The sequence below is a fragment of the Rhyacophila brunnea genome, unplaced genomic scaffold (genome assembly GCF_057557595.1).
Source record: "Rhyacophila brunnea isolate RB1 unplaced genomic scaffold, BYU_Rbru_1.0 scaffold_12, whole genome shotgun sequence".
NCBI lineage: Eukaryota > Metazoa > Arthropoda > Insecta > Trichoptera > Rhyacophilidae > Rhyacophila > Rhyacophila brunnea.
In genome coordinates this window covers 35808127-35832690 of record NW_028232774.1, presented here as the reverse complement: position 1 = coordinate 35832690, position 24564 = coordinate 35808127, and the positions used below count along the sequence as shown (strand labels likewise).

The 24564-nt window shown below is 30.6% G+C and overlaps 1 protein-coding gene across 2 annotated transcripts in view; it reads right to left on the bottom strand.

Moving 5' to 3' along the window:
• sona (sol narae metalloprotease) overlaps nt 1-24564 on the bottom strand; it is a 304986-nt gene that overhangs the window by 116914 nt on the left and 163508 nt on the right. For both annotated transcript variants that reach the window (XM_085961198.1, XM_085961199.1), the window contains exon 4: nt 8194-8295. In XM_085961198.1, the coding sequence (XP_085817324.1) occupies nt 8194-8295 (102 nt within the window). The remainder of the gene's footprint in view (nt 1-8193; nt 8296-24564) is intronic.

Below are 24564 nucleotides of genomic sequence, written 5' to 3'. Positions count from 1 at the left end.
TATGTGTGATAGTTGTAGCTGTTAATGATGACATTTGTAAAATATTATATACACCATCATTAGTGATAATCAGCTGACTTGCCACCAGGTGTATAATAATTGCATTCACTATAATCACGTCTTAAATTTATACTATTCTTCAATATATCGTAAAATTCATTGAGTATATTTTAGTTTATTTTTAACGGAAATAGGATGCAAACGTGGAGATTGAGTCTCATGTTTGTATGGAGAATGGTATGGGAACGCAATATCCGAGTTACGTGTTCACGCCTCGTAGCTTCTGAGAGGGAAATTACCTAATTTGTTTTTTTTATTAAGCTATTATAAGCCGTCTGAGACTGTTTGATAGTGATATTTAGTCGAAACAAAACGTATCCTATGTTTTGACAAATAATATATTAGGAATTATTTTTGGGATTTTTTTTAAAAACTATTTCTTTTACTCACGGTGGCTGCGCGGCATAAGCGTTGGACTACAAAGCCGTGGGTCCCAGGTTCGAATCCTGGGTCTGGCAAGTACAAAAATTGTTTTTCAATTTGTGTGTGTCAGGGTATGGACCTAATAGGTTGAGCAAGTGGCTGACATCCATTTCTCGTAAAAAACAAAAATCTGTCAATACAAACCTCCACTCTGTGGAGGCCCATATGATCCTATCAGGATCGGACATGGTCGAAAAAAAATAATTTCTTAATCCATATTATGATTAAAAATGTGTCCGATTGATTATATATTATATCCATGATGTCCGTGAGTCCTAGGTTTGAATCAGAATTCGAGTCAGAAGAGTATGGACCTAATGGGTTGAGCAAGTGGCTGACATCCATTTTCTCGTAAAACCAAAATCTGTTAATACAAACCTTTACCCTGTGGAAGCCTGTATGATATTGGTCGGATATATTATATCTGCTTCAATAAAAAAATTTCATGTCGTTACGTGGAATAAGTATTACAAATTATTGTGTTTAATTTTTTTTATTTAATTCTTTATAAGGATTAATAATTGAAGGCTAGCTTCCCGGCACTGCTACGTATGATAGAAAAAAAATGTAATGTTTGACTTTCCATATTACATAATATATGAGGAATTTTATTATCATACAGGTAATAATATAGGTAATATAACTTATTGTAAATACTAAGTAAAATTTACTTTGCCCACTCCACACGCAAGCGATACCACCGAATACTACAATCATTTATTTCAAAAGTTCTGTCACCGAGTATTAAGGCGGGGAGTAATATTTTTAGTGAAACCTACGGTGAAATACATTTTACTGATAACTTTCAATTGGAATAATCAATATGGTGCTAACAACATTAAAATATATTTTTTATCTTTTTTTAGTTAAAAAAATAAACCTACAAATTAAAAAAAAAAAAAACTATATAGAATGTGCCTTTTTTGGAATACCGATTTTTATTAGTACATCGAATTTATACAGTTTCTAAATTATTGTAAGTCAATTTTTAGATATGTATTGATTACCTTTAAATAAAATTATCCATACAATGTATTAAATTAATGTTTGTAAATTGTCACTCAGATACATTACGATTACCAAACATTAAGGTGAAGTAATATATTTTAAAATTTGACCTGACAAAAACTGTTACATATTTGTAAGAATTTACAAACTTTTTTCATGATTTTTATATAGGTATATGACGATACAATGAAAGCAACTCCCTGCACTATTATGAAATAAAATCTAGCATCCGTTGTGCAACTAATATTCAGGTAAAATCACGAAAAATACTTCGGCAAGTATATCACGACTTATAATGGCTAACTGCTTGCGTTGATTCAATGGCAAAGAAGTCAGACATGCCTTCACGCACCACAGATCACGAAAGGGAAACGAGTCCATAGATAGAACACTATTATTATACATTGCGTTGTTAGTTGTCTGCGTAAGCATGGACAAGTTGTAATTCTTTTTGTGCGCATTTTTCAGGTGTAGTTTTGACTTGCCGATCTTACCAATTGTTTCGGACTATAATTCCACCATCAGTGAATTATCTAAATTATAGATTCCACTGAACCACATGAGCAGCATGCAGTAATAATTTTGCGTTGTTTATTTATGTATTTAGATTTATTTAAAAGAATACAGAACAATGATTTAAGGCTATACTTCAGCTGAGGTATGGTCTAAAATGATCGTGACTACGCGACGCGTAGATTGTGCAAACGACGCGTGCAGAACAAAACATAATTTGTCATAAAAAGTCAACATGCGTCCATTTAAAGTTATGTTTATTGTTTTATTACTAATAATAATAATATATTCATTGACATGTTTTATTTTTCATGTAAATGGGTAACGTTTTTTAGTCATCTTAACACGATTTAAGAATTAATTCCCCCGTCGCCATCACAAAATAAATTGACGTGTTCACAGCTCGACTTTCGCTCTCCGATTGCCAGCTAGTCAGAAATTTCGTCGCACCTATAGTTGAAAATTATTTGCCGTTTCACTGAAGTATCCTCTTAAGGTGTGATGCCTAAAATATGAAATTATTTATTAAATTATCCATAGTAACATTCGCGAATTAACTAATTTTAGTGCTCACACCGCGACTGGCGCGTTTGGAGTAGTTGGCCATTATATATAATTAACATGATATTTAAATGTGGTAATTAAAAGGTCAAAAAATCAGAAGTGATTGTGTTAAGATAACAAAATATGTTTAGAATAAAAATTACGAATTATACTCATGAGAATGATGATCGTGGTGCGCTGCCACCAAATTGATTATTAATATTCGGCTCTATTTTTGTTAGCAGCACATATTCCTGCCGACACGCATACCTTACAATACTTGCTTATTAAGACCAGCTGTTGGCTGATATGAACGCATATCAGTATTATAACTGACATTTTAGAAAATAATATAATAATCACTACAAAATGTAACTGTATGTTACACAATACATGGAATTTGTATGAAGAGTTTTTTCTGCTTTTTTTTAACTTCCACCGCCCTTTAATTTATTTAAAAAAGACACTTTCAGTACAATATAACAAATTAATAATCCAAGACGTTCACAACATGACATTTAGAATACATAGTTGAGGTAAATCAACTTAGTAGAGATAAAAATTTTTCTGTTGAATCATATAAACTTGACTTGACTAGCTTAAACGATGAAAAATAATTGTACTTGATAGAAATAATACTGAAATGTCATTTTGACATTCATAACGCACGTATATATTAATAATTTAGTTGCTAGGACCATCCGCTTAGCAACAATAATAATGTGTCGAAATAACTTTTCATACAAAACAGAATTAACTGAAAATGCATTCAATTCTACTTAAAGATGGCTAAACGTATTAAAAAAATGCATTGGCATCGTGTTCTGATATATTCTAAAAGTTTCAAATGTCCAACTAGTCGGGAAGTTAGTTAAAAATCGATTGCAAGATTTGTACCGGACAAACAACCACCGGACAAATAAGAATACGAGCTAAGAAAAACGTCGTAAAAAATAAAAATTAAACAATAAAATAGAATTTTAAAAACAAAGCTCTCAGATTATGGATCAAACAAAGTTCGGTGAATGTACGTGATAGAGAAGAACTACATACAGATGAGAGTTAGTACTGGGTTAGGGGAAAACTTGCGTCCATCAGTGGATTAACCCCGGCTAATGATAATGATATAGGTATCAAGTAGCAAAAGAAAGCACAATATCATTATTACATTGTATTTGATTAATGAGTTTTCAATGCGAGTGCTGATCAAAAGCTTGGAGCTAGAATGATTAATTACAACTATTTCTCGTAAACAAAATTTGTTATGAAAGCTTTTCGGAAAGCTACTAAAATTTATATCGGATTGTAGAAGAAAAACAAACTCACGATGCCATATTATAACTAGTAAATACGCAATAGAATAGTTATCTGATTCCAAGTATTATTATCGGTTAAGTTACAGAGACCTTTGCAAAATATTACGTGGGCTACTTACTCTTTGTCATCGTGTGACATATAAAAAGGAAAGTAAGTAGGCCGTCCATTCAATACTATTAGCAAAATAATGCAACAAGTTGTTTATACTCACTCATTAAGATTCTTATCTGATAATCTTTCAGTGGCTATGAATACAATAAAAATTATAATATTTTGACTTCACATTTATTGATTGACTGATTACTGATAATATAGAGAACTATCTGGGGTATCTTTGAAGATGCTGAATGTGGCCCCGATATTATTTATAACTGTTCTGAAAGATTGCGTTGAGTGTGTAATGATATGGTGCTTCGGGTTGTGAAGAATGATACACAGTGGTTGCATTTCTAGGTTTTGTATTATAGATAATAATTTGGATACACAGGACTGGCACATTAGTTTTTATGTTGAATTTAGTAAGATTGACATTATGATTTTAAGGTTGAAACTGTAAAGTTTGACTGTATCGTTGAAGAGTCAAAATGCAACTAATTTGATGCTTGTAATTTCCTGTTCGTATTATCTATGCTATATAAATGAGCATAGATAATAATGCGTCAGTTGTAGGGTTGAGTAAACCTCTACAGAACTGCCAATCAATGTTGTGAATATTGAAGAGTATTTTAAATATATATTGTCACCAGTGGCGAAGGGTGACCTTTGGAAAGAGGTAGGCTGTGGACATCTGATAAAAAGAACACACTTGTCAGGTATACTATAATAAGACTATAGAGAAATAAGAAGATAATACGATATTTACTACTAATGAATACACTAATAAATGACAACGACACACTAATTCAATGAATCTTCAAAAACTCACTGACGATATAAAAATGAGCGATATGTTTACATTACGTATTTTCAACACATTTATAACCATCAAAAATCATTAGATAAAATTTCTTTTTATTTTTTAGAAACAATCTATACGTATTTATTAATATTCGATTAAACGCCGTAGAAAATATTTTTTTCTAATTATGAATGGTTTTGGACAAAGTCAGTTTAGGCAGTCATGGCAACAATATTATGCGCGAATGTTTTAGGCTCTGCGAGAGGAGCTTACCTTTTTTCATGCAATTCGACAGACTTGCGAAGGTTACGAGACGTAAAGTCCATACGAAAAAAAATCAGAATTATTTCACACATAATTGGACCTTTATTTACGTCAAGATAGATGGCGCGCTGTGGTATAGTTTTTAATACCGTTGCAGATTGTTTTGTAACTGTGTAATACTGTAATACATTCCTACGTATACGACATCTCTCCTTGGCAAAATAATTTTTTTTATAGAACATAAAATAATGAAGTGATTAAGTATACAAATACCTATGTCAATATGCAATTAAAAAATATTTTTCTTAAGAAGGTAGGCTTTAAATAATCGCCTAGTGGAGTCTTCGCCACTGATTGTCACAGATGTTGGGGATATGACTGGCATATGATAAGCAAGTTTACTGCAAGTTGATTGCCAACCTTTTATAGATAGACAACGAGACCAACAGAGGATTACCTACTCAGTATAGTGCGAGCGTTCTAACTTAAATAATTTACGTGAATTTAATTCTACAATAATTAAAAACTCTCCAATATTAGCTGTTCTAGTGAATCAAAAAAGTTACTAATTTTACTAATTTTTATTATAGGCAAGACACAAATCAATCCGTTGTTTTTGCCAATAATAAATAATAATACTTTTATTCACCACAACCGCGAAATTGCGGTTTACATTTTTGGTGTTGCCAATGAAATAAAAACATAACGCAGGGGCCATAAATAAATAAAATAAGTGATAACATTAAATTTAATTGTGACATAGTGGTGTTGCCATTGGTCGAAATTGTTATGTCGCGTCTAGTTGGCAGCACAGTACAATTTATTACAACATTATTACTTTCTTATGCAACTTCCTATCACCTTCTTTTGGTTCTATTGATCTGGTGACCTGCTTATTTGCTTCGAATATCAGGTTACAAGAATAAATTAAGAGTGGAAATGATTTAGAATTTTCACGGTTTTTTTTAAATTGTTGTGTTCGTTTATTTATATCGAGCACATTTAATAAAATGCTTCAATTGCTGAGCTTCGAAATTAAATTGTATTTTAGTGAAGCATATAAAATTAGTTGTCATTTGGTTATTATAAAATGATTCTGTTTTCTTATAAACCTATCCAAAAACAGATTTAACACTTATTTACAGAAGAAAACATTGTTATGTATGGGCATACTGATTGAAACCATTTCTGAGTTGTTCAAGTAAAATTTCATTAGTAATTTAACACCATTTGATAGAATTTTTGCTTTACTCGAGTAAAAATACATATATACCTGTCATTACCTAGTAAATTTAAAGTTGTTAAAAACTGATATGGAATACAGCATTATTGAAATAAAACAAAGTTTTCGTCACACTTAAGGGGGGACATGCTCGTCGAAGGTCAAAATTGAGTTTTTATTGTATTTTCAAACCATGATCCTGGACACTCCTTAAACGTTGTAGATAATCTATTTATATAATTTTGAAGCCTTATTATCCTTTATAGTTATTTTAAACATTTGATGACTGCATAAAGTATTTTTGTTACATAAAATAGTATTCTTTTAAACCTCTCGCTCTAATGTTTTAGAATATAGTCATATTTCGGTACATAACTGTGCAGTGGTGTTAAAATTTTTTACATTTATTAATTTTTAAACGCATTTATAAAACCATTAGCATAATTTATTACAATATAATTTTTGTAAAATATTCACGATAAAAAATTATATTGATAATCTCTGTGATCCCAAATTTGACAAGAATTAGGCATTTTATTATTCAAAAAATCGGCAAGATTAACACATTTGAAGATGATTCTAAAGATATTTATTATAAGCTATGTCTTTGACTATTCAAGTGTGTTAAACATTTTATGAATAATGATTGCTTTATAATAATTATTGACCTAAGAATAAGGTCGTGTTTTTTTGAAATACGCCATTTCTTTTGTCATTCCCCAGTGGTTAAACTACAACATACGGCCGTAGCCATAAATTGACAAACTATAATTAAAGTAGGGAGTAAAATGATATTAACGCGCGTGTTTGAACATGTACCGTTTAAAAAAAAATTTAAAAAAATTCGGTTAGGTACATGTTCAAACACGTGCGTTAACATAATTTTACTCCCAACTTTAATTATAGTTTGTCAATTTATGGCAACGGCCGTATGTTGTAGCTTAACCACTAGGGAATGACAAAAGAAATGGCGTATTTCAAAAAAACACGACCTTATTCTTAGGTCAATAATTATTATAAAGCAATCATTATTCATAAAATGTTTATAACACTTGAATGGTCAAAGACATAGCTTATAATAAATATCTTTAGAATCATCTTCAAATGTGTTAATCTTGCCGATTTTTTGAATAATAAAATGCCTACTTCTTGTCAAATTTGGGATCACAGAGATTATCAATATAATTTTTTATCGTGAATATTTTACAAAAATTATCTCGTAATAAATTATGCTAATGGTTTTATAAATGCGTTTAAAAATTAATAAATGTAAAAAATTTTAACACCACTGCACAGTTATGTACCGAAATATGACTATATTCTAAAACATTAGAGCGAGAGGTTTAAAAGAATACTATTTTATGTAACAAAAATACTTTATGCAGTCATCAAATGTTTAAAATAACTATAAAGGATAATAAGGCTTCAAAATTATGTAAATAGATTATCTACAACGTTTAAGGAGTGTCCAGGATCGTGGTTTGAAAATACAATAAAAACTCAATTTTGACCTTCAACGAGCATGTCCCCCCTTAAATAACAAAATGGGATGTTATAAATTATTGTGTTTTATACAACTATAGATATATTAAATAACATTTATTTATGTAAAATTATTAGGTTTATCTTTAAAACTGCTTATTGTAAAAAATATTCTCTTTTGAAATTATTAATATTTTCAACATAATATCTATTTTCTCTGAATATGACAGATTTTTTAACTACATTTTATAAAATTACTTGTTGTGTATGAATGTATTGAATAGAAGTTTTAAGTGAATTGTTATAAGTAATAATATTAGAATTATTTATTTTTATCATGACCATGTCAACACATAACTTTTTGAAAGGTTTCCTTAATTTATTCGGTCAGCTTCCGTCAATTTTAGTCAACAGCTTTGTTGAGTTGTTAGTAAAGTTAAAAGGTAAACAAAATAACACTCACAACAAGGAGACCACCAGCATGAGGATCTCTCCGGATAACCAGAGCAGCCTGCGTCTCTTCGTCTTGGTAGGTTTCACCGATGTCATCTGTATCATCGTCAGCCTGAGAATAAAAGAAAATATAACATTAAAAAAGTGTTTAATATTTAATAAGCGACCCAGTTCAATATAATATTTTTTATGTCAAAAACACAGTGACGTAGTCGCCCAATGCACTGATTTTGAGGGACCATACGGTTAAAAATGTCAATTTTTAATTTTTAAAATAAATTCAAGCATTTATAATCAATTAAATAATCATTTTTTGTAGAATTATTAATAACCATGTCCTTGCATTTTCGTACAAGGTGGTTATTAGTGATATTGAACAATCACAAACACCCAGGCTTTGAGAAAAATACATAAATATTATGTCCTGACCGGGAATCGAATCCAGAACTCTCGGGTGGAAGGCAAGCGCCTTACGCAATTCACCACGAGAGCCGCCTAGTAATCATAATATTAATTTTCTATAAATTATACAAACATGGTTGAATCGAAATAGTATCCTATTTTACAAATCACAATACATACAAACTTATCTGTAGAATGGCCAAAACTGGAACTACGAACTACAATAGGACGCCATTTTGAAAATTTCGAAATGTTCGATTTTCGAATGTCAGATTTTGTCCAGTTACGAGTCTTGATTGGGTAGTTTTCAACAGTGGCTCCCCCATCCCATTCTTCAGATAAGTTTGTAGGTCTGTACGTTGGTACATAAGTCGTAGGAGGCCCCTTTTAAGTTTTAAAATAGTATTAAGGCTTAGATTTTTTTTTCATAATGTAAACAATATATCTTTAGAAATAATAAGACAACAGATGATTATAATTATATTCCTAACGTCATCGCTCGGCGACCGCAAATCGTTCGTAACCAGCTGTTTAGAAAATTTATATGACAGGTTTTTTTAAGATACTTTTTGCTGCATTGATATTCCACCACGTTGAAAATAATAAAAAAAATATATTGACCATTCGTGAGTACTGAGTTTTTTTATTTGTACGATTTCCGGATTCCAAAAATGATATCAAAAAGCATTATTTGATACATGTTAGTGAATATATTATACGATCATGAAATTTAAAAAAATGTTTTACATATATATGTTATACCGAATGTGTGAAATTGCGTGAAATCGAAACATGAAATCGGCAAAATTTTGCCTTATTCATGAAAAATGCAAGTTCGTTGCCTTATTCATGAATTAGGCAAATTATCTGCCGAGTGCGTGAATTTGGCAGGGTATGGAATTCTTAAACTGTCAACATGACAGTAGAAAAAGTAAATTTAATACAGATGGTTTTATTAGTTATAATTGGACATAATATAATATTATTATTATTAGGTTAGGTTAGGTTTTGTAATTCTGAATTGAACTGAATGTCCATTTTGAGGTTAGCTAACAACTGTCAACAAACTATCAAGTCATACTATCACAAAGAAACAATCGACCATTGCCTTATACCCCAAGCACGAATCAAATCGCGAAAATACCTTTTAATAAAATTCTTCCGTTATCATATTATAGTTATTTTTTTGGGCATAGTAAATGGATATAAACGTCATTGTAGTTATTGATTGGTATAATATTTTTATATAATCAATGCCATTTGACACATTTGGTTTTTTTGATTAGTTGCAAAAAACATCACCGGAGCGCCACCATCTATTTTGACCAATGCATGAGCATTTGAGCATTTGCCGATTTCATGTAATACGCAATTTCACACATTTGGCATAACATATTATATATATACATAATAATTATTATATACTCGCAATTTAGATGACGATAAACTGTACACATATCGGAGTAACTAGAACGAATGATAATAATATGGAGAAATGGGAATACTTAATGATCCTACATGTGCTGAATACCGTGGCGTGATAAGTGATTGGCCACTTGCTGCGTATAGCTGGACCATTGACGTCATTTTGGAAGGCAATGGCGGATATATAAAACGTAAATCGGAAACGCTTAGGCTCATATATCAAACAGAAGTAGCAGAAGACGATTCTTAATTTTTCAAGTAACTATCACTGTTAATCAACCATTTTCTTATGGAATATTAGATTAAAAATATTTTAAAGACACAGGTAATAAATGCAGACGAATACACGACGTAATAACTAATATCAATAGCGGAGAGTGGAGGTAGGCTGTTAAGATCCGCAATAAATAGTGCACATTAAATTGTGTTAGTCATATGTATTTGTTTTTATTAAACTAAGACTACAATTGACAGATGGAATTGGTTTCTTTTTTAAAAATAAATTAAGCCCTGCCTAAACCAAACCATAATAGTTCTGGTATATTTTGGGTAAAACGACAAAATTGTGCAAACTTTTTCATTCATACTTATTTGATTTCATTGGATACATATTACACATACCTATTGTTGGTTATTTTTTTGAAATTCAACAAGCCAAACCAAACTATAATAGATACAAAATATTAACCTATATTTTATAAATATTCAAAGTTATGCATGATTTAATTGCATAAATTTAGATATTTTATAGATATACGAGTATTTTTTTTTTTGACTATTATCTATTATGGCTTAGTTTTGCATGGCTTAATCGAATTTTAAAAACTAACCAACATCATCTGTAAATTGTAGTCTTATTTAAATGAAAGCAAATACATATGACTGACAAAGTTTAGTGTTCACTATTTATGGCGGATCTTAACAGCTTACCTCCACCCTTCGCCACTGCCTAATGTATATCTTTGTCACGATAGATACGATTTAGATTTCAGTCTTATAAGGTACACTCAAGTGTTTACTTTGTATATTTAATAATATATTTTGTTATTTTCAGTACCTACCTACATAGACTTAATTTATTATTTAAAAAATATATAAAATACTATAGATATTAGATACGTAGATTGTCAAATCTAAAAATTATCATAAACAAAATATTCCCATACAAATTAATTAATTTAATATTCAATTAGTAAACATGTAAATAATTTGATACAACACACATGAATGAAAAATATTGATATATTATTGAGTCCCTAATTTGAGATATTGCAAATAAAAGTTGACCGTGACCTTAGCAAATCGTAATATCACACTCAAGTCGCCCGAAAATTCAAATTATTGGTTTTACATATTAGCGCACTTACAAAATGAAATATTTATTTTCAAAATTACTTATCAATAATAGTCAGCGACAGATAACCTATAACCGAGTTGAGACATATTTATAGGTAACAAAAAACATTCATGGATATTCGGCAACATCAAATTAGGAAAGATTCTACTTTATTTGACCACCCATATACAATGGCAATTTTCTTTGACGCAGCTAACGCAATTGATTCGTCAAAGTATTTAAAATGGGGCCTCGAAACAGTTACATAGATAATGTTCATATGTATATTTTAAATATTAAATTATTGAAATTATCTAAACGTAGGGATGGTATTATACATTAATTCGTATCTTAACATGCCAAGTATTTTGAATCAATTTTTTACAGCCCAGATGTACTAATTATTATTAAGGTATTTGACACTTTTGATAGCGAAATAGTAAGATAATAATTACCATACTCTGAGTATTATTTAGTAGATTTATAACCACACCCAACCTTTTGCGATTTATAGTTTTGTTATTCGAAGTGCGTAACTTCACCAATCGATAACCGAGGCCAGTATGTATTAAATTTTTGAAGGACATCATAAGTTTTTGATTAAAACATTATAAAAAAAAAAATATTTTTCTAAAATGAATAATGTCCAAAATTTAAGATTGCAACATTATAATATAATATACTGAAGGCTTGAATACGATTGCCAATATTAACAGAATTTGCAATAATATCTCAATTGCATAGTTGTTAAATAATATCTTCATGTATAGAAATTATAATAGATTCTCATTCGTAACATTTTATTGTTTGTTAACCTTATAAATAAATAAAAAAATTATATTTAAAAAAAATACTTTTGTACTTGTCCTCGAAACTAAGAGGGGTTGATGCATGGTATACTGGAATCATTTTGCAGTGACATTACGGATGATTTACAGAAGTTTGTGCGATGTTTATTATAAAACCAATATAACTTCAATCTAATGCAGAAGATCTTGGAATAATTTTTGACTCTTTATTATCTTTTCACTTGTATATAACTTCTACATCTCTACGTATGAGTAAGCTTCTAGGATTCATCATGCGACAAGCCAAAACATTCAAGGATTCAAATGTCATACGTACACTCTACGTCTCGTTAGTGCGTGGTATTCTTGAATATTTATGAGGTTTCCTACAACTTTATTTTAGAGCGCGTCCAGAAGAAATTTCTTCGATGCCTTTACTTTGAGACATATAACTATGTTCCTTTTGATAATTTGACAAATTATTATTTTCCGACTGCCTTTCTACAAGGCATGCTACTTTTCACTTTCTTGAAGCTCGTAGGTCACTTCTGTTCTTGAGACATTGTTGCCTGTTATCACGAGGGATGGTTTCCATTCATGGTATCCTAAAAAACTTGAATATAAATGCGCCTGTCAATTACTTACGTTTCCTCGTGTCAAGCCTATCAGGGCACCATTAATGAGGTGTGCAAGACTAGTTAATGCGCAAAGACATAGAAATTTTCAGTGACATGCTATGTATTTTATTTTTCTGTATAAAATTGTATGTTTTTTATATTATATTATATTTTATTAAATAAATAACTTACAATTGGTTTTATCGTAGGTAACTTCTTTGCGCCACTGTAAAGTGATTCCATTCTACTAATAGATAAGTGGATACGGTGAAAAAAGTCATCTCGTTTATTTAAAGTTTAAATATCCAATGGTTGAGATGCATGAAGTCTAGACCAGTACATGTTGACCATCAGTATATTATAATTATCTTTGAATAATTGATGTGAAAAGTTTAAAATACAACCAGATTGTGGTGTCATACAGGTTCAGATAACCAGGTGAATAAACATTTATTTTTGGCACGGATGTCCACGACGGTAAACAGGGTTGACATTGACCAAGAGCAAAGATGATGACTCCAACTCCTGGGTCAGAGTTCAAATCCATGTCCGCATGCGACTCTACACGCACACCATTCTAATGCTAATGATGATAAAATTCATTCAGTAAACAGCCTATTACTTTTATATGGCTTTATATTGTGACTCTCAACATTTTATTATAAACGATTTATTTTTTAATATTAAGTAAGTATATTTATTTAAACAAATCTTTTTAGAGGAATTGTAAATGCTCAAAAACTGCCAAATTGCGATGACACATCGTACGACAAATCCCAATTAATACAAACATCATTCCTGCTAAAACATTAGTGATCTTCATTAAGGAGGAGCATGCTCAGCGTAGGTCAAAATGGAGCTTTTGTTCTATTTTCGAAGCATGATCCTGGGCATGGAATCTTACACCAATTTGAGACATGGAATTGGCGGACAATGGATTGCTTTGAATTCCATGGAATAAGTCATTCAGAAATACACAAAAGGAATGACTGTTGATAACTTGTCTAAGACAGTTTCACAAATTCTGCATTTTTCTGAAGATTAACGTGTTGTATAACGGAGAATCTGAAAATAAGTTTTATCTAGCCTCAACGGGAATGGGACAATTGGACGCCGCACTGTCGTAGACACGTAAACGATGAATTTTAATCAATTTATATATACTACGCGGTAGTTTTATTGCATTTTACTTTTAACATAATGTTTGTTTTATTGCGGATTGATAATTACCACGCCTAAGCTTTATAGAAAAATAAAAATACTTTTTTCTTTGGAACTTATACATATGCACGATTAAATCATTATTTACACGTGCATATTTAAATTCTCACGAACTATTAAATCATAATATAACAATTTAAATATAAATAATAATATTAACTATTTTTTTAAGTACGTATAAATACCTAACATCTATTTATTTTCGAATTGCGTGGCGTCCAGTTGTCCCGGCGCCAAATAGTCCTAGACCCGCCTCAACCAAGGAAGATAAAGTAAAGTAAAAGTGTCGTCGGTATCAAGTGATCAAATGGACAAGTTGAGAGCAGTACCTACTTTATTGTTTTTCTTTTTATTCTCTTTACCACTACGATAGGGCATACTTATTTTTTAAACTCTTTCCTTAAGTTCTCGTAATAAGGTGTATGATTGTTAAATCAATCCCGTATATCTTTGTTTTGGAACAAGGAAGTGTGGCACTATTTTTTTTATTCTGACATGTTTATAGTGTCATGGAAGGGGGCTGGGTGGAGATGGGGTAACTCAAGTTATGGCCCAATGACAGTAGTGTTGTGATAGAGAGTATTGTAGTAGTGGGGTGAAACAATCATATTGGCTTTGAGAAAATCATATAAATGTGTTATGATCTCACCGGGCATCAGACCCCGGACCAGTGCCTCTGACTCTGTCCTGAGAAAAGCAAAGGGCCATGAGGGCGAAGAACCTTCTTTGCTTAAAAGATACCTGATCACAACAGCTACAAAAAAAGGCTGAAGATAGAAATATCTGCTAAATTACATGTTACACGACTGATGGACTCATTTCGTTACAACAAACGTTTATTTTTGTTGCTAGTGTGTTTTTGTAAGGATGGTGACTGTATTCTATACTTTTACGCATATTTGTTCATTTTTATTCACTACACTAATCTATGAATGAATACAAATACTCACGTCAGTGGGTACAAAAAAGGGCGTTACTCCAAATTGTAACATAATCCTTATCTACAATGGTTTTAAAATGTAACTAATTATAATTGCACTAGGTATAAAAAAAATGGTTGCCACTGGAATATTTTATCGTTACGATCCTGATTCGATGTAAATGATCGCACAGATACATTCGCATAAAGAGCAACAACTCACATACGAAATGACACCTTTCAACTTTAAAAACACCTGTTTGCCGCGCTTCTTTTGCAGAATTTTCCATCTATTATTTTTGTGTGCACAGGTAAACGAGTTTTTTTCTTCTCTGTCAGTCAATAAAATATGTTTTCTCTGCGAACAAAAGTTTAATGGGCATCCTTTTATTTAAAACTACGTGACGCTACTGAGCGTGTATTGTGTTCGATGGACAGATTTCCGTATAAACTAGAGGATGCCAACCTTTTTGTTAATTAGTAAGTATTATTAAGTAATAATAATAATTTTAACGAAAGTGTATACGAAAATATTCATTTATTGCAAAAATCTTACCGTATTGCATTCGAAGATAATCAATAACAAGCACTACTATCGTAATTCGCGATTCAATGCTGCGGATCTGAAGTATGCTAGTCGGGAAGTTAGTTAAAAATCGATTGCAAGATTTGTACCGGATAAACAACCACCGGACGAATAAGAATACGAGCTACTAAAAACGTTGTAATTAGATAATACCATATTATTGTCAAGGTGCTATTTTCTATACTACGTGTTTCAACCACTACAAATCCTCACCATTAACTGTCTCGCATACAAGAACACTAAATTCTGTGCTTAATTTTTGTCATAAAACGTTTTGTACCGTATCTGTATGTAATTTTTTTTCATCAGAACCTCATGATTGAGGGTTATTTGTTTATCGGACAGCAGCTTTCTCCGCGGTTCGTTTTCAAACCTCTCAGTTTTCAGCTCCCATCTGAACAAAACATTGGGGAGTTTGTTGTTGAAAAATTGATATTTCAATAATTATATCTTTTGATAAAACTATTTCCATAACTGGCACAGAATACATTTATTTGTGTCTTTTTCGTTATTATTTATATTTTACAGCTTTTGGGCTACATTCTCAATATCTTAAAAAAACTCTGAAGTTAAGAAACAATTTTTCGAAAACAATACACTTGCAACTATAAGTGACGAGTAGGTAAATTGATCAAATAGCAGCAGTGGAATACGGTGAGGTTAATGGGGTCCGCGCCTACATCAAACCATTGACGATCACGTGGGATTAGTTAGAGCTAATAATACAATTTAACCAAAAATAGATAAAGTGATCAGATAGCAGAGGCGGAGTGGTGAGGTGAGGTACGGGTATTATAGCGTGCGCCTGGATCCAACTATTGTCTATAAAATTGATTGGGAAAACAATCAGATCGATATTTCTTCTTTTTTATGTTCACATTTCACGCGGGATATCGCTAGTAATCAATATGAGGCGTGTATTTTCCAAGTGAACTTATTCCACTTTCACAAATTTTTGACAAAAGCCAAAAAACTGTTTACGGTGTTGATGTTACATAATATGTTTTTGTATTGGAATAAGTTATTTTTGTAACTAACACCGATTTTGAAGTTGATTTTTCTACTGGAGTGAATGCTATTATGTAGGTGCTTCTATACAAAAAATACTTGTTCATAATTTTATCCTTTAAATTCTGGCATTCATTAACTCATTTTCGTCAAGTATATGAATACGTTCACTTTGAAAATACACCCCTCATATTATATCGTATGATCGTAAAAGTTGTTAAAATTTGGAAACCGCCAGTTACTGATCGCTGGCGAGACGCATAAAAACATCTTTATCTATTGAATAATTTTATTAAATGATGTTTTAAGATTTTTTTTTAATCTATGCACGTGTTCTTTCACTAAATGTCACTTACGTATGCAAATAAATGCTGAGTAAGTACCCGCCGATTAGTCAAAGCAACAGTTTTAAATGTCAAATTATATCACTGTCTCTTAGAAAAGCAAATATTAATAAAATTAACAAATTGGGACATTTTGGTAAAAATTACTATCAGTATATTTCGTGAGACGTATGAAATTTTCAATATTATATTTGTCTTGATCTATCCATCTGTCTATCTGTAACACATACGCTGTCTCACTTTCTGAGTTTGCGTCTTTGTTGCGAGATCGCAAAGTAGAACACCCACGTTGCATTCCTCTCATGTATTGTAATCCAAAAAGTATATAATTATAACTCCTACTATTACAGTAGTTTGATATCTTCAAGGGCGACTAATTATTTTATAGACATTTTACCAATGACATTTATAATTAAATAATAAATAATTACGATAGCTGAATTTTTGATCTATGATGCAAACAGTTATCTGGTAACCATTAGTGAAAAAGCATTATTTTAATTAACATAAAAAATGTACAGTATTTAATTCACATTATACTCGTACCTATGTAACAGATCATATTGTGCTTTATTAGATTAGTATAAACAAAATAACGGAATATAGTTGAATATAGAAAGAAATATTACGGAGAGTTCAAGATGTGACTATATTTTAGTCATACAAATTCCTTGGACTGCCAGAGTGACAAAATATGTAGATATCCCCAAACGAATGGGAAATGACCGAAAAAATCCGCGTTGTATAAAATCATAGTATCACAGTAACTGGGCCATATTATGGATAGCAGCATTACAGTAATACCCAATTTATTATCCAAGAATAGATCAACGGTAAACGTAGCAGAAAATAAAGCCTCATTTTTAGTTATGTTAGGGGTGTCTCTGACATCTTCCAAGTAGCAGACTATAAAGTAAAGATCGCCATGATGATGGCCAGTCTCCGATAGGTGGTGGCATGGGAAGAAGTAAATAATATACAGTTTGATCTACGTTATTATTATACTCTTTATACTATACACCTGAGTTTACATAGTTTTTACCCTAGTATATGATCATAAAGAAAATATGCCAAAGTAAGTGGATAGATTTTCACCATAAGGTAACCCTAGAAAAGGGAAAATGGAACAAGTCCATTCTACCATCCCCACAGTTAGTATCCTGATTTGTAGAGTCTCCTGAGAAGAAAAATGAGCTTATGATGATACTGAGGCTAAGCACAGGTCACAAAATGGGTAAATGATTTGATGTCCTCGTGGGAAGAAGCGATTTGCAGCTCATATAGCAGTACAATGCTCTAAATATGAACGACACAAAGTACAGCTGCAAATTACGGATATCTTTGAGAATGTCAATGAATTGAAAGGTGCCCTGGTGGGTAAGACGGAAGAGCTTGGCAAAATTGTAAAGTTCTTTCAGAATTATTGGAGTGAGTACTTGATCGGCGGATCCCTTTCTAAAGGAAAAGAGGCGATATGACAGCGAGTCGCAGTCAAAACCTCGGTAAAATCATAAAATATAATAATAAAACATACCTTACTATATTTACGCATTTTTTACTTTACATTTTTCCAATGTATCTATCTATACTGTCTATAGCAATATATTATACTATATGCTGGCAAGTAGAACCTAATTACTGACAAAACTATAGAATCGAAAAGTCAATATTTATCATTTCATAGTAAATAAACAATAACTCGAGAGTCATTAAAAGTGACAGTTAGCGGAAATAACGAGTCTTGCCAACATAAAGATAAAGCTCGTCTTTTATTGTTTGTTATACTTGGGTATTATTTGAAAGCAAAAACGGGGAGTACCAGAGAAAGGGCATTTAGAATATCCGTAACAAGGAGTGAAAGCATTTACTATCAAATCAATATGAAGCATAAAATATAACTCAGCTACTTCCTAGTAATCAGTATTCTATTGAAAAATTGACTTACCAAAGAACATGGTCGCATGGGATAACTCATTATTAAAGTGAACGCGTTAGCAGAATTATTGGTGAAAGACATGAACGCGAATTTGAAATAATCAGCTTATTTTAATGTTTCTACTTACATCAAATTTATACATACTAGTTGGATATGAAAACGATCATGTAAAGACTGTCCTGTAAATAATTAACTCAACTTTATAGTGATGTAATCTGAATTCATTTAATTTAATAACATTTATCTAAATATATCTCTTTGAAAAAATAATAAATGATTTGTAAAAGGAAAACCAGTTGATTTATTACTAAATTTAAATTCATTTACTTACACAAAATGTATTACAAATTATATGTTAAAACGTTCACAATATGATATGAACTAGAATTACTAAAGCTAATATTAAAAAAAACTTTGGTTTTTTGACAGATACATCCATTTTAAAAATAAAATAATCTATTAATCTAAATGCATACCTATTATTGGTATGAATCATTTTTCGTCTAATCAAATACTGAATATTTTTGTAAATATTTGTGTATTTAATTTTTGTTTATTTTCATCAGTTTTTGTGAGGTCACGGCCATAATGCAGTGAATAAATCCAATGAAAATATATATTTTCATCGCCAGTTGGGGTCGATGTCCTGCTAATTGAAGATCCTTTTTCGTCCTAAGCTATTTCTTGCCAAACTTAATAGATATAATCAAATAGGTGAATTGAAATCAAATAGGTCATTAAATAAGTCTCACAGGTGAATAATCTTGATAACAAATATTTGCCATGGAAGAATTGTGAACAATGTATATTCTTATTGAACTATCGTAGCTATTATAAAAAATATTGTTAACAAGTAGGTAGATACATCTTAGAAAAAGATTAGTTGAAAATGAATATTTAAGAGATGATACCGGTTCTGATAAATAAAAAAAATAAAATTTATTAAAGCGATTATTGGTAATACGGTTTGCAATTATGGGGCTCTTTTGGGATCTATTGAGTTCTCTCAAATTGGGTGATTTTAACCCTATTTGTGTTAATTAATAGAATGTATGACAGAATACTAGTATATAAATGCAGATCAAAAGGTTGATTTTTAAATTGGCTGTGATGCTTTTTCATTACACATTAACCAGATTGGTATCAATAACAAATACTTATGCCGTAATCCAAGGATAGATCATTTTTTTTGGAAATTGCACTACTATGTACGTTCTAAAGTCTTCCATCGTGTATATTATCAACAAATACTAAGAACTATTATTCATCTAGATTAATTATATAACACACAAGATTAGTGATTTAATTCATACTTAATGATCAACCAGTTTTAAATTAAAACAATAAAACTATAAATTATTCAAAGTAACGCTTCATTAGACTTTGAAATATATTCTCAAGTGTTATTTTTATCACATTATAAATTGCGTTTGAACTACATTATATAATTAACTAAAGATCGGATTAATTAGTATTAAAATTTATGCAAAACAATGTTTTCCCATTAATATGTACTGTAAGTCGCAGTACGTAGATTTTTTGACATAAAAGATGAACATTTTGTAGAATACTGTGTTTATTGTTTTCAATTTTATAATATTTTTCTTACAAGTTTCATTAGACTAGTATTTACGCGTCATGTAAAATTAAATAAGCATGAAATTATATTTAACTAAGGCGCTGGCTAGACGGCAGGGACTTGTCTGCGCGGAATAGTTTGTGCAAAAAATACGGAACACTTTTGCAGCGTTTTTCGGTTTGCGCTTCTCGATACAAACCGGTTTGCGCAGATAAGCTTGTGGTGAAGCACGAGCGTCTAGCCGGTGCTTAACGATCGCCCACAACCCCGTCCGCATGAAAAAGTAGACAGATCGATCTACACGATGAATAAATAATTGTACTTACCGATTAATACTATTAATTATTAAACTTATAGGCGCACACATTTTTTCAACTCACTCTAAACTTACCTAATATTGTTGCAAGCGCGTTATTTTTGAAAAATTTCTTTCGATATATCAAAAACCGAGATAAAATTCTGTTATATTTGTACCTATCTACCTGTGAAAATCTCATAATTAATAATACTGCTGTAGTTTTTTAGTTATAACCAAACACATGGACAGACATACAGATACCCCAATTTGTATATAAGGCACTGGCCTCTCATCTGGGTGCTCTGGGTTTAATTTCCGGTGAGGTTACAATATATTTATGTGATTATCTCAAAGCTTGGGTATTTGATTGTTTCAATTTTACTACTAAATTACTGTTTCATTGGGCCTGATGGCTTTTTATAGTATTGACAATAATATGATATTACGTAGATTTTATGAGTATAGATTTGAAAAGTCTTGTTCTGCGTTACTGAGCAAACGTCTTACAATTTAGTCGTGAAAAAATGTTAAGAAACATCCCATACCTTAGATTTTAGAAGGTTATGACCTTAGCATACCTTAGAATGGAATGGCTGGCAATTATTGTCATTGTATTACATAATTTAAGACCTAGAAGCACATAACAGTAGATATCTCTAATTTTTGCCAAAATTTAGAAGGATTTGTATTCTTTATCAGTTATCAAGATATTAATTTAGCTTTTTCTAGCTAACATGTATATTATTAGCGATCGATATTAAGAAAAATAATTGAAAAAATATATAATAATATTAATGTTTGGTTGGTGGACATGTTGTGAATGTCTTGAATTAATAAGTTATGTGCTTAATATATTAAAAAAAAATACATAAACATTCTAAAAATCTTCCCATAATATAATATTTATCAAAAACTGTAGAGAAATGGAAACACAGTATAATAATTATTTATCCTTCCTAATTGTAACTAGAAAGTTAAACGGAATGCGATAAATTAAGTAATGGAAATAATAATAAATTTTTTATGAAGACATTAAAATAATTTCTCTAAAAAATGTATTCAAATCTATTTCCGATTGATATAAACCGCTAATTGTGTTAAAACTGTGTTAGTTATAATCGATATTATATAAAAACGAATAAAACTAGAATAATTTGCTCTATTACTGTGGCAATAAAAATCAATTTATGAATACGACACGAGCCTAGACATGATTAGTTAATCTTACGTAACGAATTTAAAAATTTTAAATTTTTTGAGTTTTATGCACGAAAGTTTTGTTTATTGCCTATTAGATGATTGGTATGCAAGCCAGCCAATGAAACTAGTACGTTGGTACATTAATATAAACCAAAAAAATGTAATTAATATTTTGAAATCTTTTTAAAATACATAAATTTAAAAGTAAAGGGTAGGTATAACGTGCACATGTGATATTTAAAAAAAATATAATTTACTAATATGATATCATCAATGATAAACCAGTAAATTTTCTGTGTTGACCTGTACACAAGGCCCACTACAAAGCCCTCTGTCTGTACCAAGGACCACTATACATAGGCAGTGATACGACACGTAAATTTTTATCGTAGTGCTAGAGTTATTGTGCATATTTCGAGTGGAAGATGATAAGATGTTTGTAGAAAAAGACGATTGTTTCACATTGAAATACATCGTAATACGTTAATTGATTTAAATGAAATATGCAATCGAAAATTTTAATTCACTGCAAACAGGTTAAAGCATTGCATTTTACCATCGTAAATTGCAATTCAGAATCCCGACGCTTTTAATGCAGTAGGTACGTCATTGTTCTTGATTGAATATAATATAGTAAAACGTTATTAGTATTATTTCATCCACAAATTATAAATACAAATTTAGGTAGGCTTATTCTAATTTATACAAGACTGTTTTGACACGTAAAGTAGACAATAAATGCAATATTGATTATTCTTAAAATAATGAATGTAAATTAAGTTTGTAATATATTTATTTTTATTTGGATTTGCTTGAAGAAATTGTTGTTCTAAGAACATTATAAGATCTTAAAAGTATATAAAACGCATGGAGATAATTATCTATGTTATGTATACAAATTAAAGCGTAAGAAATAATTAGAAATAAAATTAATAACCCTACATTGTCCTCGTACACTATGCATGATATTGAAACTTTATTTTTTATTATTCACAGTTGATTAAAATATTTCTAGTTGGTTTCATCGCACCGCTTCAATCTGCCGAACTCTAATTCGAATACGTCGGTTATAAAAAAACCATAACGTAATAATAATAAAATAAAAATATTATTTAATTAGCGGCGCCAACCGGAAACGAGTGTGTCGGCGCGTGCGCGGGAAAAATTGGCGGGAGGAAGTGGAAGTGAAACAGTTATAGAAAGAGACGCAGATATTATAACGGTTGCGTTCACTTTTCACAATAATTTTGCGATTATCTTGCCGTATTCTTCAGACGTAGCCAATCCTTAATAATATTATGTTGCCATGTTGTAAATTTAATTATAATGTTTCACATAATAAAATGCATAACTATTTCGTTTATACCGTGATTGTAATGCTTAAAATGCTGCTTTCGTTATCAACATTGCTACTGTATTTTTTTTCATGAATCTAAACTATTATTATAGAAAAATGGTTATTATTAAGTGCCTACAATTTTTATAATGGGGAATTTAAAAACGAGAAAAACTTAAGTGTAAGTACACGTACATATTAGAATAAAATCATCGTACTTATGTGCGAACAGAATTCAATAAAAATTAACCTTTACTAGTACTTGTAGTAGAAGTTTTCTAATTTTTCCTTTTAATGGGCCAGTGTATCTATTTAAAATTCTATTTTGTCGAACATTATGATGTACCTAAATCTTCCTTCAGTATCAATTCACCTTTTGAATCTATTGATAACAGGAACCATACGCCATTAAAACTATATAGCATACAGTAACATGACTATTCTTAATATTGTATTTACCTAAAATTTAAGGTAACTTTGAGATTATTTAAGATTATCAAGAGGCCCAATGACAGTAGTGTATTTAGTAATAGAAGTGAAACAATCACAAACATTCAGAATTTGAGAAATATCACATAAATATATTGTGACCTCACCGAGGAATCGAACTCGGGGCTCCCGGACGAAAGCCCAGTGCCTTACGCATTTTACCACGAGAGCCGCATATAATATAGTATACTTTTTTAAATGTCGAAAACATGTAGTTATTATTCTATGTAATTTCATATAAAATGAATGATGCAATAAATGCTATAAAACATATGAAAAATTGTTATTAAACCTAACAACTAACAGAGACCGATTATGTAAAATTATACAAAATGGTTATATTAGGTCAAATTTTATTTCTATTATAATAAAATTTATTGAAATATGTACAATAAATAATCGTTTTATCAGCTAATAAAAATGGGCATATTGTTCTCATTTGAAAATACAAATACCATGGAAAAAATAAACTAACGTTTAAACAAACCTATTACAGTTGAGACAAAAAACCGTCGTATATCACAGACTATTGATTCGTGGACTTATCTGAATTTTAAAATAGATGGCCCAAATATAAAGCACTTGGTAATCCATGCCGAAGACATTGAACGGCCTTCCTTGTTCCTTGTGTGGTTGATTACTATATTATCATTAATAATATGCATCGGTGAGCATCTTCTGACTACAGTTAGTAAGCAAAAAACAACATATTATATTACAAACGCAGCAAAAAACGTAATAAACGTTTCGTACAAGTGAAACATTTCGATGATATTTACAAAATATTATGTTCTGCTATTAAATGGAACATACGGCTAAAATGATAATAATAGTATTTCGGAAACTAGTTACTAGCTATATTTTGAACAAAATTCATATTCTTAATAATTTTTGTTG